The following is a 16,941-nucleotide window of genomic DNA, read 5'->3' on the forward strand; positions in this document are numbered from 1 at the left end:
GGTTCTTCTTAAAGCAACTTTCTAACATAAAAATTAAAATTTTTATATCTAAGCAGTAAGAAAACCATTCCAAATGAAATCTTAACTTCCTAAAAAGAATCTATTTTATATTGCAAGATAATAATTAATAGTTTCAAGAAAAAATAATATTTGGAAATATATTCTAAATTTTAGCTCAGAAATATGCTGAGCAAAACTTTTTTACTCAAATTGTTATGACTTGTAAAAGTCACAATTAGCTGTGAAGATATAAGTAAACAACTATATTATACATTTGCATAGTATCATTACCTTGGCATCTACAGAACAGCATTTCCTATATAACTATGTACAAAATGTTGGAGGTCCAGAAGGATAACCTCAAGCATAAAAAACTGTATTCGATTTGTAGCTGAAAAGGCCAGGCGATAGAATTCAATCTCTTCAACCCTGAAGAACAGATGTTTTCAAGATCAGCTAACTTAGCAGAATTTCATTCCAATGAACGAAGTATGAGATTCTTTGTTTGGTTTTTCCTCTTGAAAACATTAAAACTCATGTATAAAACATTGAAAACTAGCATGCAGGAAATGACTATGTAGATTTTATAACTACAATGGAACTTTTAGGAAGATCCGTTGAAGTAGCATATGCTTTGAATTGTTTAATTTAATACTTCAATTCATGCTCCACTTCAACTGGAAAAGGGAAGCTCACACACTCAAGACTATCAAGATGATCATTAAAATTTTTGGATTTACTTTGAAATAAGTGCAATACAAAAATAATTTATATTGCATTCAATTCAAAGCAGCAAATTCAAGAGCTTTAAAAGCCCATATTGATAGTAAGGATGTTCTGACATTGTTTTTTTCTTTCATTCTGAACATGGACATGGTGACATTTGCCTCATTCTACTCTATAAATAAAGAAATTTTCTTTGTTGTAAAGATGAGTTGGGGGAGAGAGAAAGAAAAACCATTATAATGAGGTTGCCAAATAATTTAAAGCTGAAGCGTTACAAGAATCAAGAGCTAGGCGCCACAAACCAACACAATTTAGAGGAATCAACATTTACGAGCCACAAGTAGGGGAATTTTTCCTGGAAGCAAAAGAACTATTAAAGTTTTGCGAAACTCTTACAAAAGTTTATGTACAAAGAACGGGCAACTGGGTTATATTCGAAGATATGGAAAGGGATGTTTTTATGTCAGCAACAGAAGTCCAAGCTCATGGTATCATTGATCTTGTAGCGGTTGAAAATGAAAAGCCTGGGGATTCCATATAAGAAATATATGAATTCCTTCGAAAAATTCTTTTCAAAATTTCCAGTTCACAGAAAAAGAAATGGTCCTATCCATTAAAAAATATAGACCACAATCATGATATACAAAATTAGCACACTAGCCCTTTTTCATTTTAAAACACACTAATGCACAAAACAAAAGGGAACCACAAGAAACATCACAATCAATTTATTTCAGATAAATAGTTTTTCTTCTTGTCTGCATGGCTTAAGCTTCCAATCAACAATACCAGTTATCGAGAAGGTCTATCGAAGAGGAAAAGGAGATCAAGTGGTTGCTTGTTTTTTTTTTAACCCAAAGCAAGTCAGATTAGGGTCTGACAAAGTGACCCGTTTTAAAAAAAATAGGATGGGTTCGGATCGGGTCAACTAGTGTCGGGTCAATTCCGATTTGGACGAACCGACTAGTGATAGAATTTTGACAGTTCTAACCATACGCTATGGAAAAAAAATATAATTATTTAGCAAACTAGCAGATGATGAAAGTAGCTTATTTCAACAGTAGCTTGGAAATACTTCATCATCATACGTTATGACAAAATTAAGATTATTAGCAAGCTAGTAGCTAAAAACTTATAATTGAAACTGCACACTGAAGAAATTGATAACACAAGTGTACTCTGAAGCAAAACATTTCCAAAAATGACATCCACAGAATTTCATTACAAGGTAACTAAACTTTTTCAAATAAAATTTTAAGAAAAGATTTAGATTTAATTATAATAGTAAGATTATACTTTTGATGTTGATGTTGAGAAACAGCCATTAGTTATAACTGTGAATTGCTTTCTCATCCTGCAATATGCATCTTTTGATTCATGCCACTTGACTCTAATGCACAAACAGCCCCAAAATTTACAGTAAAAGAAGGAAAGTGGAACCCCCATTGTTTAACATGGAAAATCTGCAGAATATTTAAATTTTATTTAGACCAATGCCACATATTCAAAAACCCATCAAAATCATTCTTTCCTCAAGAAAAAAAGGCAACCAAAAGTTGGCATGAACAAACAGGAGGAAAAGAAAAAGGACATCATGAAAGAAGAAGAAGAAGACCTTTGAATGAAAAGGGGGGTCTTCTGTTCGTCATGGTTGAGGAAAAGGAAGAAGAGGTGGAACATCTAATTTATAAAATTTTCCATCATTTGCTCCTATTTACAAACAAACACCAAACTCTACACTTTCCTTTCAAGTTTAAACAACAGGAAGGGGGTCAGGAGGAACCTCATGAGAGAAATTATTCATTGCGGAGACCGAATGCAGAATGCTGTCCGGAGACCAATCAGAATGCATCACGTCAGTGGTACCGAACCGTGGTACCAAGCGAAGGGGTGACGTGGCACATTCTGGTTGGTCTCCGAATGGAGTTCGGCATCCGCACATAATAATTAATCTTATTGGGCAGAGAGAAACAATAAAGAATCTAGTCATAAGATACCGAGCCCTTGGTGTGCTAGTAAGTGACCTTTCTAGGCGGTGTTTCAACTTTCAACTAGTCATTTGTAAAAAAAAGAGAGTAAAATTATTAGAAGTTGGTTAGCTGTTAGCAAATGAAAACTGACCTTTCTAGGTGGTGTTCCGGGTTTTATCACTCCATTCCCAAATCCAAATTTTACTCTCTTGTCTGCAGGCTTGAGGATCTGAAATGAGCATGTCAAAGCATCATCGACACTCATCATGGCACCAGCATTGTCAAACTCCCCACAGTAATTTGGCGCAGAAAATATTGTGACCAGCTTTCTACTTGCAAAGAACTCATAACCATCTTCTACAACCTGATCAATGTAATAATTTATAAAAATATCAATACGACATAATGATAAACTACTGATATTTACAAAAGCATCTAGTTAATGATGGAGCCACACGTATTGGAAAAGATACAATTGCAACCTCCTCTAATTAATTATTGAACCATTTTCCTTTAAAGTTTTAGTATATTATTCTTTGATGAAATTTTCAATATGTATTGTACTAGCTTATATATCATTATAATATTCAAAGTTATTTTAATTTGCACTTTAACTCTACTATTATAATTCCGTTTGCATGTTCATATTATAAGTTCTTCTGATTTTTTCAAAGTATTATGCCTTTCCTTTATGTACTTACTAAGTTTTACCAAAGTTGTAAAAACCGGACCAAATATAGAACCTAAAATTAAATGAGATATTCAAGTTCAATGGTTTGATCTAGATTGACCAAACGATGCAATAAACATTAAAATTATTTAAATGACATCAAAATGACATAACAATGATGTAATAATTATGCAAAAAATGTAAATTTGTGATTGAAAATAAATAAAATTCATGCACAAATAATATATTCTATAATTTTAAATTTTAACATATTCAATAATTAAATCTAATTCATATTTAATATAAAATTAGTTCATATATAAGTTTCTAAATTTAATATAAATAATTACTAAATTATGCTATATATTTAGACATAATTTACACCAATAAATTATATACAAAAATTCAATTATAAAATTAAATATATAAATTCACGAAGATCGTTTATAATTTAAAAATATATAAAAAATAGTTTGTATATTGCATAATTAAATAAATTAAAATTTTAGTGGATAAAAAGTTAAATATTATTAACTAAAAATTAAAAAATATTCACATGATAAAAATTTAATTATATGTAAAAATATATAGTGGATGTGTTCAAGTAGGATGGATTGTAATTTTATTAATAATAGATATAATGGTGGAATATTGTGGCATTAGGTGATCAAGTAATTCAAATGAGTGCACTTTTTAGATATATCGTGTCTATTGTTCAAAGCGATAGTAAAATTGATGGGGATATTATTAGTAGAATTCCATGTTGGATGGTTGAAATGGAGGAATGCATCGGGCTTGTTATGTGATAGAAAAGTACCCTTCAAACTTAAGGGAAAATTTTATAAGATGAGGGTGAGACCTGCAATGCTTTATGGCGCAGAATGTTGGCCATTAAAAGAGAAGTATAAAATTAAGTTTAAGTGTTGCAGAGGTGAGGATGCTTAGGTGGATGAGTGGCTTTACACTTGGAGATAGAATGCGAAATGAGTATATATGTGATAAGGTTGGAGTAGTTCCAGTGGAAAATAAGATTAAAGAGAATCTCTTTAGATGGTTTGTTCACATAAAACATCGCTCTTCTGATGACCATGTTAGGAGAGTGGATATATTAGATTCGACCTATGTTAAGAAAGGTAGAGGTAGATTTAAAAGAACTTGGCTAGAAAGTACTAAAAATTATATTTTTTATTGGATTTAAATGAGAATTTGACACAATGGAGATAAAAGATTCATGTAGTTGGCCCTATGTAGTGGGATAAAATCTTGATGTTGTTTTTGTTGTTGTGAACTTGAAAGTTGTATCTTAGTAATTTAGTCTCACATTATTTGAACACTATATGTTAGTATTGTTTATATAATTTTTTTGGTTCACATGAGTAAAGAACACATGTGATGCTGGAGCCATATGAAAATACTTGGTTAGTGCTTATCTGACAAATGATTATTATAAAAGTTAATTTAACTAATTAAGTTAAATATTTTATATTAAATTTATTTATTTGATTAGGCAAATAAAATAGCAAATGAACCAGCCGATTTTTAAAAATTGGCACCAATTCGCCAGTCAAACCGTGTTCAACTCGATTAAGTTGGTTTCTTGCATAACTAGTTCTGAAAAATTACTAGATCACCTGGCCAACCAGTTCCTAATTCAACCGATTGAACTGGCAAGTCCAGTCCAATTTTAAAAACATTGTCCATTGAACATAGATTCCAGCTATGACGCTATCCAAAGCAGGAATGCGTCCACAAAAGGACTGTTTTTCCATGCTCACTGGCCTGGATAAATGTAGTAATAAATGTGGATGTCATGATCAAACTACTCATTTCAAACTTTAACCATCTATGATGACTTTGTGTATTCTGTACACTCAGTTTTACACTCTATATGGTAAGACTTGCAAGAAAAAATAGTCGCAATGTATAGATAGAACAAACAGTTAAACAAAACAGAAAAACTAAACTTGAGCATCAATGCAACAATAGGAGTGAATGCCAAAGAAAAAAAAAATCTTTAAATCAATCTAAATAGCATGAAGATGATGACATTTGTAATAAAATGAATTGCACACTTGAAACGGATATGTTAAATTGACCTGGTGAGCTCGGCAGATGAGATCCAAATCATGCTTCTGGAGAAATTTTGAAAGTTTGTCTGGTCCAAATGTATAAGATACACCTCTGTCATTTTCCCCCCAACCTTGAATATCTTTATCGGGATCAGCCCATAAAAGATCACAAAGAAGACCTTGATCAGGCACATCAGTTGGCCTCACAATATTCTCTATCTGATCCAGGTGCTTTAAACTTGGTGACAATCCCCCATGCATACAAAGTATCTTTTCATCAATAAGTGCAGCAACTGGAAGGCAATTGAAGGTTTCTGTAAAAACCTTCCAAAGGCGAACATTAAATCTTCTCTTGCATTCATCATAGAATCCATAGATACGATTGATGGAGGCACATTCATGGTTTCCCCTTAGAAGGAAGAAGTTCTCTGGATACTTGATCTTGTATGATAGGAGGAGACAGATGGTTTCTATGCACTGTTTTCCACGATCAACATAGTCACCTAGGAACAAATAGTTGGCTGCGGGGGGAAAGCCACCATATTCAAATAAGCGGAGAAGATCAGAATATTGCCCATGAACATCCCCTGCCAAGCTAAATAAATTAGTGCAGATAATTAAAATGACAGAGAGGGATGAAGATCTCAGGTTCATAAACAACTATAAGTAAATTTTGATATGGCAAGGGGAATAGAGTATCTGGCCCTGCAGAAAATTAACTTTTAGAAATTTAGGAGGCAGCTACGGGACATACCTCACAGAAACATCCAGATAAGTTCCATTATATTTAAAATTCTACTTTTTAGCCAATGATGAATCAATTTCATCTTCATCCTAACTTTTTAGAGCTTACTTGAGAAAAAGAAAGTATCATATTCATGCTTTCAAGCAGAAGATGAATGAAATCAATGTCCGAGACCCACTTCAAAATGTAACAAAAGCTATTAGAATCTTTTAATTGCGAGTAAAAACTTTTCAGTTGCCATTCATGAATCAAATGCTCTAACCTAAACATTGTTGCCAGCCAAGAAAAAAAATTAAGTAATATATGTCAAATATCAATACTTAAGAAGTCAGTTCTGGATCTACTTTCCAATGATTTTTCTATTTGGCCCAATTCTTGATTACCTCCACAACCCAAAAAAAATTACAACCATCAAAGACCCAAGGAAACTGTAGTTTAAATTCATCAGAAATTCAATCAACAGTTTTGCAAAATATGTCAGTTTCGAAAATGGAAAGCCGCATTCCAGTCCAATAAAATGAAATGCATGGCTAATAGTCAATTTGGACTAAGCAACCTATCAGATCAGTCATTAATGAGATACACAGATGACTTAAAAATGAATTTTAATCAACAATATTCCATCAATTACCAAGCAAATTAGCTTGTATGTTTAAAACAAATATTTACACCATCCTTTCTCATATTTATGCTTCCTCAGAAACAAACATTCATAAATCCTAAATCTGCTGGATGAGTGAATTATAATAAAAGATGGAGCCTATACCAAGAGAGATTATTCTGTGTGGACACCGAACGGTTCCCCCGTCCGGTACCGCTCTCGGTATCAAGCGCGGTACATTTTTTGGGTGATGTGGCGCATTTTTATTAGTCTCCGAACGGCTCCGGACTCCGACAGAATAATTTTTCCTATAATAGACCTCAACAGTTGCCACCTTCATCCAAATCCATACAGCTGCTTTAGTGGAATTTCTTTTGACAAAATGGACATTGTTGAAGCATCTTCCCAACCAAAAAAAACAAAGCTATATGTGAACCATATTTTAATTTTATTGGCACCACATATAAGATTCGTAACATAAAATAATACCATGTTTTCAATGAAAATGATAGCTACATATACATATCTACAGCTGGTTGTTAAAAAGCAGCAAAGTACACATGTTGATAAATGTGATAAGAAAGGCATATTGTCACTAAAGAGAAACGAATAAAGTAGATATTATTCCTTACTACCAAAGAAATAAAGCGCAGCACTCGTTGCGTTTCTTTGAAAACAAGACTCTCCTTAGCTGGAAGCACAGCGACTGGTTGTGGATTAAAACAACAAGGAGATAAAGCATTCATATGAACAAGAAGTTATCTTCAAGACTAGGAAAAACTATTCCCAGTGGACATTTTCAATTCAGAGGATTTGCATGTTGCTACAGAGTTCTTATATATTTATATATCTAAGACTTAAATATTTATATTTATTTATATAATATTAAACAAATAAAAATTTTTATAAATATATTTTGATGTAATTGAGACACTATTCTCTTATAAAAAATTATGAGGTAGTTTGATAAATTTCCCTTTTAATTTAGACTTAACAGAACCAACAAGGTAAGGGGTGGCTATTAAAGAGTCAAAAAGCAGAAAACATGCAATGCCAATAATTTTTACAAAATGAAGCTGTAAGCAACAAGGAAGATTTTTCTATAGGATTAAGTTCTGTAACCATGGCTAGCAAATCCTAATATAACTGTAACAAGTGGAAAGAAAAAAAAAAAGGATCAACATGAATTCAGCATCAAACAAAAGAGATGGAGGGAAAGGTAAGATAATCTTCAAAGAGGAAAGTGTTTGGGGTTTTGGATTTCGAACTCGATAAAAAGTTTGATGTAGTAATAAAAAGAAAAACGAAGAAAAGAAGAGATTACCGCAAATCTTGATGGGCGCTTCAAGCCCCAAGAGGTTGGGCTGGCTGAGAAAGATCTCCCTGGACGCAAAGCAGAGCTTTCGAATCTCGACCTCGGTAAGATTGACCTGCTTCGTCGAACGCCCGTTCTTCGCACTCAGTAGCCGCCGTATGATGTCGTTCAACAACCCATCGTCCATCGGCATCCGTGGCGGTCAGCTCCTCGAAACCCTAACCTCTAGCGGTTTAAAGATCCTCAGATGGAAGGGGAAATGAAAAGATATTAAATTAAGCGTATGAACAGAGCTCAAATTTCGACCGGTCTCTCCGTCTCTGTGCTCGCCTTTGCCGCCGAAAAAGTTCCTTTCTTGGAGTCTGAACGTTACCGCCGCTAGAGGAAGCATAATAGACTCCTAAAACGCTTTATAAGTTCCATACATACCCATTTATGAGATAAAACCCAAACAAAAAAAAAAATCTGTTATTTATTTCTTAAAAAATTATACTAAAAATTTCATTTTAAATTAAAACGTATTTATTTTTCATAAATAAAATAAAGGGATTTCCATACATACCCATTTATTTCATACTATTTACATATCTAAACACAAAACTTTAATATTCATTCTTTCCGCTCATATAAAATTTTAATATCAAATATATCACTCTTATATTTTATTCTTACTACTCATAACACCCTACAAATTTTAATATTTCATTCCATGCACTCATATTTATTCTGTATGTGATAGATATATAATACTAAAATATTAAATATTAAATAGATAAATGGTCTCCAACCTTTTCACGTATATGCTCATTTCGTATCCTATCTCTAAGGGTAAAGCCACTCATCCACCTGAGCATCCTCAATTCTGTCACACTTAACTTAGTATTATGTTTCTCTTTTAATGGCGAACATTCAGCATCATAAAGCATTGCATGCCTCACTACCATCTTATAGAATTTTCCCTTAAGTTTGAGGGGTACTTTTCTATCACACAACAAGCTCAATGATGACATTTGACAAAAAGCGCTTTAAGTTCCTTTGTATTATTGCGTCGATTTTGAGATAAAACCCATAACAAAAAAAAAATCTGTTATTTATTTCTTAAAAAAATAAACTAAAATTTTCATTTTAAATTAAAGCATCACTATTTTTCATAAATAAAATAAAGGGATTTACATACATACCCATTTATTTCATACTATTTACATATCTAAACACAAAACTTTAATATTCATTATTTCCGCTCATATAAAATTTTAATATCAAATATATCACTCTTATATTTCATTCTTACCAGTCAAAACGTCCTACAAATTTTAATATTTCATTTCATGCACTCATATTTATTCTGTATGTGATATATAATACTAAAATATTAAATATTAAATAGATAAATGGTATGAAATAAAAGGGTGCTTATGTAAATTCCCCATAAAATATACCCCTCATTGAAAAGTTACATGACCATTTAATTATAGGAGATCCTCGAACCTTATTTCCAACACATTCTCCATTTCGAGTAATTGCATCATGTGAGTATTCAGGCTTCGATGAAGGTCTTTGCCTTCAATGTCTGTAAATATTACAAGCTATACGTTTGATTATTTAAATTTGATTATAATATTTTAATTTCAAATTATAAACTTAGGATGACATTTGACAATATATTACTTGATATAAACTTGTTATAAAATGATTAAAGCACGAACAATTGTTCTTTAAACCATTTTAGATCATGATTGAAATTATCTTCAAATCATGATAAAATTATAATTAAAAAATATTTGAATGATGAGCGAAGATGATTTGATTAAGGAGGATGGTTTGAACATGATCAAAAGATTTTTCGATCATGGAGAGAATATTGGTCCAATAATGATCGAATGGTTAGATCTTGGTGTAATCATTATTCGAAGATATTTTGATCATATTAATCCATTATTTGAAGATTGTTTGAATGATGATCAAATAAGATTCAATCATCATTTGAGGAATATTTGGTCGTGATTTGATTATGGTCTTTTAAAGGCGTTTGATTTATTTTGCTATGTATGTAGAAGTTCGTCCAAATCATATTAGGGTTATTACAATGCTTAGGTAATATACAAAATCGAGGGTGTGATGGAGTAACTAGCTAAATAGCTTGGGGCTAATGATATGATTGTTGAGGTTTAGAGATCCCCATTTGATCAATTATATAAAACTTCATAACAATAGTTCTCTGGAGCCTTGATTCATCAATTATTATTGAGAATGATTGAGATATTTGGAAAGAAGGATACTCCATTATGCACCATATTAAAGAGAATAACATCATATCGGGAGTAATTGAGTCTGTTTTAATCATTTAAATGAAATTTAGATAATTCTTATTTGATGAAGAGTTCCAAAATATGAGAAGCAACTGTAGGCGACATGAAAATTATTTGGTTGAGAATACAAACTTAAAAGAAAATATAGATATGAAGTAAACATTCATCCCTAGCCATAATATTTACATAACAAGAGGTCGAGAAGGCAATAGGGTATAACTCTATCATAACTGATTATTTAAAAGAGCGATGTATAGTTAGTAAGGTTTAGAAGAAGAGCATAGAAAGGTAAGAAGATTTTAATTGAATATTTTTGTGGATCAATAAGGGAAGAGGCATAAGCCTAGGGTGTCAATTTTTGACATGACCCGAAACACGATCCAAAGCCGACCCGGAAAAATCCAGGTTAGGGTCAACCCGAACCCGAAACGGGTCGGATTCTGGTTCAACAAATAAACCCGTTTTAAAAATCGGGTCGGGTTCAAGTTGACCCAACAACCCGAAATTGACACGAAAACTCGTATTTGACCCAGAAACTCGAGATTGACCCGTTTTGACCCGAAAATCGAAGATTGACCCAATTTTTTACCTGAAAATTAGCAATTTTGGGTCAACCCCGGGTCATTCGTGTTGGGTCGGGTTGACCCGAACCCGAATCGGGTTGGGTTCTGGTCCAAGAACCTGACCCGTTTTTAAAAATGGGTCAGGTTCGGGTTGACACGAATAGTGCCAGATCAGTTCTTGGTTCGACCCGAACCTGACCCATTGACCCGAATTGACACCCCTACATAAGCCCTTAAATTCAAATGATATTAATCCCCTCTACCAAATTGATGAGCACTAATTATCCCCTCAACCAAATTTTTTCACCGCTTTCAAAAAAATTTTGTGCAACAAAGCTCATATAGAAAGTAGTAAGAAAATTGTCCCAAATAAAGCTTAAGACTTGTACTTTAGGATTGTTTAACTTAAGGAGAAATGGTTAAATGTGGGCAATGAAAATGCATCATGATTTCAACAGTTGAACACTCCAAAAATATGATTAGATAGTGAAGTAAGAAAAAAAAAACTTCATTTAAAGTACAACTACTTAGATGTTTAGTATATTGATTATTTATATTTTTTTATGCATATTGATTATTTACAAATTTTAAACTTATGTATTGGTTCTATATTTTTTAAATAAAGTTTATGTTTGGTAGAATTTTGGTGATACCAATGTACAAACTCATTTGAGTTTTTCAAATAAGCTTAGGCTTCATCTTGGATAGCTTTCTTACTACTTCATAAAGCGGGGGTTTTTAATACAATATTTTCATTTTTTAAGTAAAAAATTTGATTTTAAAAAATATTAAGAAAGTCATCCCAAATGAAGCCTTAGACTTTGATTAGCTTGCTGAAATCGGAGTTCATATGCTCCCGGATTTAATTTTTGAAGTTTCCAACTAGCTTTTGCTTCGAGATTCGTGCCCAATCAAGCTAATTTTGTGATGACGTATCAATATATATATATATATATATAACATTTTTAATAGAAACTTTTAAAAACAAGAAGATAATAATAACTGAACTGTAAAGGAGCCTCTAAAGGCATCTCAACCAAAAAAACTCATTTTTCGCTCCAAAATATAGTAATACATCAATATGCAGTAACTCATCTCCAACTAAACTCTATTTTTTAACATCAAAAAGAGAATATTCCTAGTATATTCTTTCTCATACTTAAAAATTTAAAATTAATAACCAATTTTTTTAATTAAAAAAAAAACATATAACAGGTAAACAGTGTGATATTAGCATCGTACTGTTCACTCGCAAGAAAATAACAAAAAAATTGGCATTCGATTGGAGCAAACGAACAAGCTATACACATGTTTGACGTTCTAAAGATGCCTTAAGCCGAACCTGATTTTGCCCTCTCTAGTCATGTTCATTGGTCAGTTTGGGCTCACACTCCCATAGTAGTTGTTTATAAAGTTCGGAATGGGTTAAGCCCATAAAGCCTCTATCCAAGTTGCCAACCTAAGTTGCCTAGAAAAATGGATCAGGCCCATGAAAAAACAGATATGGCACTCCTACTTTGCAAACACAGCCGTACAATTATTTTCATGACATAGCCTTTACAAATAGCCCATAATTGAAGTATAAATTCTAATTTATAATTTGTAATGGCCTTATGATTCAGCTAATCCTCTTCCAAAATGCTTAAAAAAAATATTTTATTTTTACCAAATAAAATATTAGCTCTGTCAAATAATATATCTCACCAAATTATTATCATGTGTAATAAAATAGGTGGAAGAAAAATAAGGTGTTATGAACATTTACATTACTAATCTCTCTTAATCATGTATTTCTTCATATTTTTAACTATCTAATACTTTTGTTCCTATGTAAATGCAATGGGAAATGCCTTGTGTTCTAATAGAGTTTCTTCTTATTTTCATGTTGACTATTTAAGATATCTTATGGCCTTCAGCTTGTAGGTGTTAAGATTTTGCTTCAATTATGTTTTAAGGTTCAAGATATGAAGTTGTAATAATATTAAATTGTATGGATTATCATAATTTGAAATTATAATGACATGATGCACACATATTTTGACTAGCACTCCTAACAAGCTATGCAGATTCCAGAAGAACTTCCTTGATCAGAAGGCTTCAAAGTAGTGGTGTCAACTTTTGATCAGACCTCAAACCTAACCCCGACCCGACCAGGAAAAATCGGGTCGGGTCAACCCGTTTGAGAAACGAGTCGGGTCCGAGTTCGGATTTTTGACTAGTTTGAAAAATGGGTCGGGTTCGGGTTGACCCGACAACCCGCAGGTCAACCCGAATTGGCCCGTTTCGCAAACCCACTGCTCAGGTCGCATCCCGTCAGCTCGTCAGGTCGTGTCTGCGTCATGTGGTGAAGTCGCGTCCGCGTTAGGTCGGTTGTCGCACGCGTCCAGCCTGGCGAGCCAGCACAGCCGCAGAGCAGCGTATCCCGCGTCCAGCCGGACCAGCTCGCACTCAGCACCTCGGCGGATCCTGCGTCCAACCGGACCAGGCGACCAGCCCGCACTCGGCACCTCGACGGATCCCGCGTTCAGCCCGCACTAGCTCCGCTCCGCAGGCGCGCTCGTGAGTCGCGACTTGGACTCCGCCGCTACAGCTCGCAGACGAGCTCGTGATCCCGCACAGTCGCACTCGCGGTCCCACGAACTCGCGCTGCTTCAGTGGTTCAGCCAAATCTGCGAAATCCGTGTTGGGTCGGGTCAACCAGACAACCCGAGCGGGTCGGGTCCGGGTTGAAATGTCCGACTCGTTTGCAAAAACGGGTCGGTTTCGGGTTGATCCGTTTAGATCCGGGTCAGCTCGGTTCGACTTAAACCCGACCCGTCGATCCGAATTGACACTCTTACTTCAAAGGACGAGGAGAGTGAGGGCACCAAACAGCATTAGACTTAGTTTTAGAGAGGCTTCTCATGGATGCTTGTATTTTATTGTTGATTTGTTGTAGTTTCAAAATTGATGTATTTTGACTTTCTTTTACTGCATCTAGAACAATGTACTTTGGGGATTTATGTTTATCTATTTTACTAATTGGTTTCATTTATATGTATGATGAATTATTTGTGGGTTCTTATCGGAGAATTTATGTGGAGTGCATTTTTGTTTTTTTGCTGAGCTATAGGTTTTCATTAGATTTTTTATGAATATATCAATATATCGCAAGAAATCATAACGATATGATTTCTGATGGGCAAACGACGGTCACATTCTATCAGCATTACCTGCGGAAACTTCCTCTAGTAAGGCCTACAGAAATTTCCACCGCATGCCGTTGGAAATCCTGGCATTTCAGACGGTTTCATTATACCAAAATATTTAGAGAATCAACCAGAAATCCATTGAAAATCATTCGGTGATATTTTTAACTGAAATCAAATCACCTGAATTTGTTTTCTTATGCAGATATCAACGACAGATTGATTTCCGCCGGAAATTGTCAATACTGGCAAAATTTCTTAGATTTCCAACATATTTTTTTTTGTTGAAAATTGCTCATTTTTCTGTAGTGATAATAATTATTTGAAAAAGTTGAATCGATGTCGCTCCTTGTTGTATAGAGAGACAAAATGTTTATGATTGAAGGTTTATATATTCAATATAATTTCATCTTATCTCAACTTTCAACCTCTATCAGTTATCCTATTTCTACACCCGGATGGTTATGTCAAATGTGAAAGAAAGGACATGAAAGAGAAGATTTGAATTCATCCCAATTATTCAACTAGCAAACTCAAAGAAATAATGTGAAGGAATCATTGATTCTGAAGTAACTTTATTGAATTTCTGCAGTTGTAAGAAGAGTAGCAGCACTCAAATGATAGAGAAACTATAAGCCAGCAACCTGGCTCTCTTCCCTACCAGTCTAATTCAAAAACGATTTTATATAACATTGTATAATCTCATGAGAACAGGGCTAAAAGAAAGGGCGATGTGCATGTAAACCTTTCATGCTAAAAGAGAATATAGAAACATAAAACTGAAATAGAAATTGTAATCATCGTTAACAATCAACATTAAACCTAGCTATTTCAATCATGACAATGTGATAGTAGCTAGCAAAGAGCTTATAATGAAATGTATTCATGAAAATGAATGAAGGAAAATGTACCTTAATTACAGTTGAGGATTCCTATCTTACGAATGGTTGCTCTGCTTCTTCTATTATTCTTCGGAATGAATTGGCTGATAGTTTTGAAATAGTAACTTTCTTAAGAAATGGTCGCGCTTAACGAAATTTTAGATCAAATGGAAGTTAAGCACTAATCGTACCTGTAATTTCGCTCAGGTGATCTTACGTTTTCTTTCTCTGAGAAAGCAAAAAGTATAACCGGGTTCTTCTTTTCTGCCTTCAATGCACACAAGGGAGCAGCTCCCAGAAGATCGCGAGTGCTGCTCACTCGAACCCTCACAAATCTCTCCTCGCGATTCAGCAAAGCACGCGTAGGAAGAAGGGGCTGCCTCTAGCTCTCTATTCTTCTTCTCTCGCACTCGTAAGGTTCAGGGAAGAAAAGAAGAATCTCCTGCTGCTCGTGGTTCTGCTGTAACGAACTTCCTTCCTGGAAAGCTTAGAGACGAGTCGCTCCACCAGCAGAGCCCGCCCCCATACGTTCTCATCATTTATTTGGGACTGGAATGACCATCTAACCCTCTATAAATTTTGATCCAGCGGCTCATGTCACTTCTCCATTTCCCTCAAAACCCTAGCAAATGTGGCAGGGATCGTGCGAGGGCGAATTATTACGTCCGGTGTCCGAACCGTCCGGATGATGTGGAACATTATAGCTAATAGTCCTCCTTAGGAATAGCTTACTTAGTTTGTTTGGATGAGCTTCTAGAATGCTCTTTTTGCTTTATAAATAGTAGGTTTTGTAATAGGAAAAGGTATTGAATGATGTTATCCCTTTGTTAAAGCTTTGGAAAGCTGCTTCTTCTTCTTCCCTGGATTGGGAAAACCCAAATCCTTCTTGCAGGTCGCATCTTCCGACGATCCACTACATCACCGGAGGCGAATTCGGACGCGCCATGTCACCCGGACCCACCCGAATGCACCAGGGTCCAGGTGACGTGGCGCGTCCGGATTCGCCTCCGGATTCGAGACGAATCCGGACGCCGGACATAATAATTTTTCTCGTACGAGGGGGACTGCGACCTGCTACTAAATTATAGTGATCAGATAATATTGGTTGGGCATTAACAATCCAATAAACAAATGTCAACATTGGTAATTTGATGGAGGAGTGATGTGGAACATTATAGCTAATAGTCCTCCTTAGGAATAGCTTACTTAGTTTGTTAGGATGCATTCTATCAAGCTCAATCGAATAAGTCGCTCAATCAGGTAGATAGAAACCTTGATCGGATTCGCGAAACCCTTCGGGCAATAAGGATGATGAGGATGTCGTCGGCAACCATACCGAGGCATTCTTCTTCTTCGCTATCCTCGCAAACGCTATCAATCCCGCCATTCTTCCACTGTCATTGACGACTACCCCCCGCTCGAGCTTCCGCTCAAATGGCGTGATCCCCCTCCGCTTCAATGCCGGATCAGTGTTCCCAAACCTCCTCCGCTTCCGCCTGACCTGACCAACGCCAAACCGACTTCGTTCGAACCGCCTCCGCTCCAGTTCAAGACGACGCCCCCAAAAAGAGCCCTCTCAACAGATCCGAAGCCGTTTCAACAAATCTCTTATGCCGTCGAACAAGTCTTCAGTATGTCTGGACTCCCAAACCCGCCTCAGGACGACATTCCCACCTCCGGTTTACTCCACTCCTCCGGCTTACTCCACTCTTCGATCCAGGCGTGAGACCAAGCCCAACCCACCGGCCTCCAAAATCCCCAAACGCGATGACCTGCCGCCGCTTCGTCGTCGCCAACAGCTGCTGGTCAAACCCCCGCCGACCAACTTCCCGCAACCCCAACCGCCGACCAGCTTCCCGCACCCCCAGCCGCCGACCAGGTTCCCGCACCCCCAGCGCCAGTCT

The 16,941-nt window shown here is 35.3% G+C and overlaps 1 protein-coding gene across 2 annotated transcripts; it reads right to left on the reverse strand.

Annotated features, from left to right (window-relative positions):
• Nucleotides 1–159: 159 nt before the first annotated feature.
• Nucleotides 160–8,500, reverse strand: LOC110115062 (serine/threonine-protein phosphatase PP1). 2 transcript variants are annotated; one of them, XR_003700876.1, is made up of 5 exons: nt 8,106–8,500; nt 5,463–6,022; nt 2,848–3,060; nt 1,123–1,250; nt 160–429 (listed from the first exon to the last, which is right to left on the reverse strand). XR_003700876.1 is itself a non-coding variant. In XM_020848182.2 (4 exons), exons 1-4 carry the CDS (start codon nt 8,287–8,289, stop codon nt 424–426), a joined length of 963 nt encoding a protein of 320 aa, XP_020703841.1. In that variant the 5' UTR covers nt 8,290–8,498; the 3' UTR covers nt 160–423. The 2 variants fall into 2 exon arrangements, 1 of the variants encoding a protein (XP_020703841.1); XM_020848182.2 differs by lacking the exon at nt 1,123–1,250 and having other exon boundaries at nt 8,106–8,498.
• Nucleotides 8,501–16,941: the final 8,441 nt, after the last annotated feature.

This window comes from Dendrobium catenatum, unplaced genomic scaffold (genome assembly GCF_001605985.2).
Source record: "Dendrobium catenatum unplaced genomic scaffold, ASM160598v2 fragScaff_scaffold_621, whole genome shotgun sequence".
Taxonomy (NCBI): Eukaryota; Viridiplantae; Streptophyta; class Magnoliopsida; order Asparagales; family Orchidaceae; genus Dendrobium; species Dendrobium catenatum.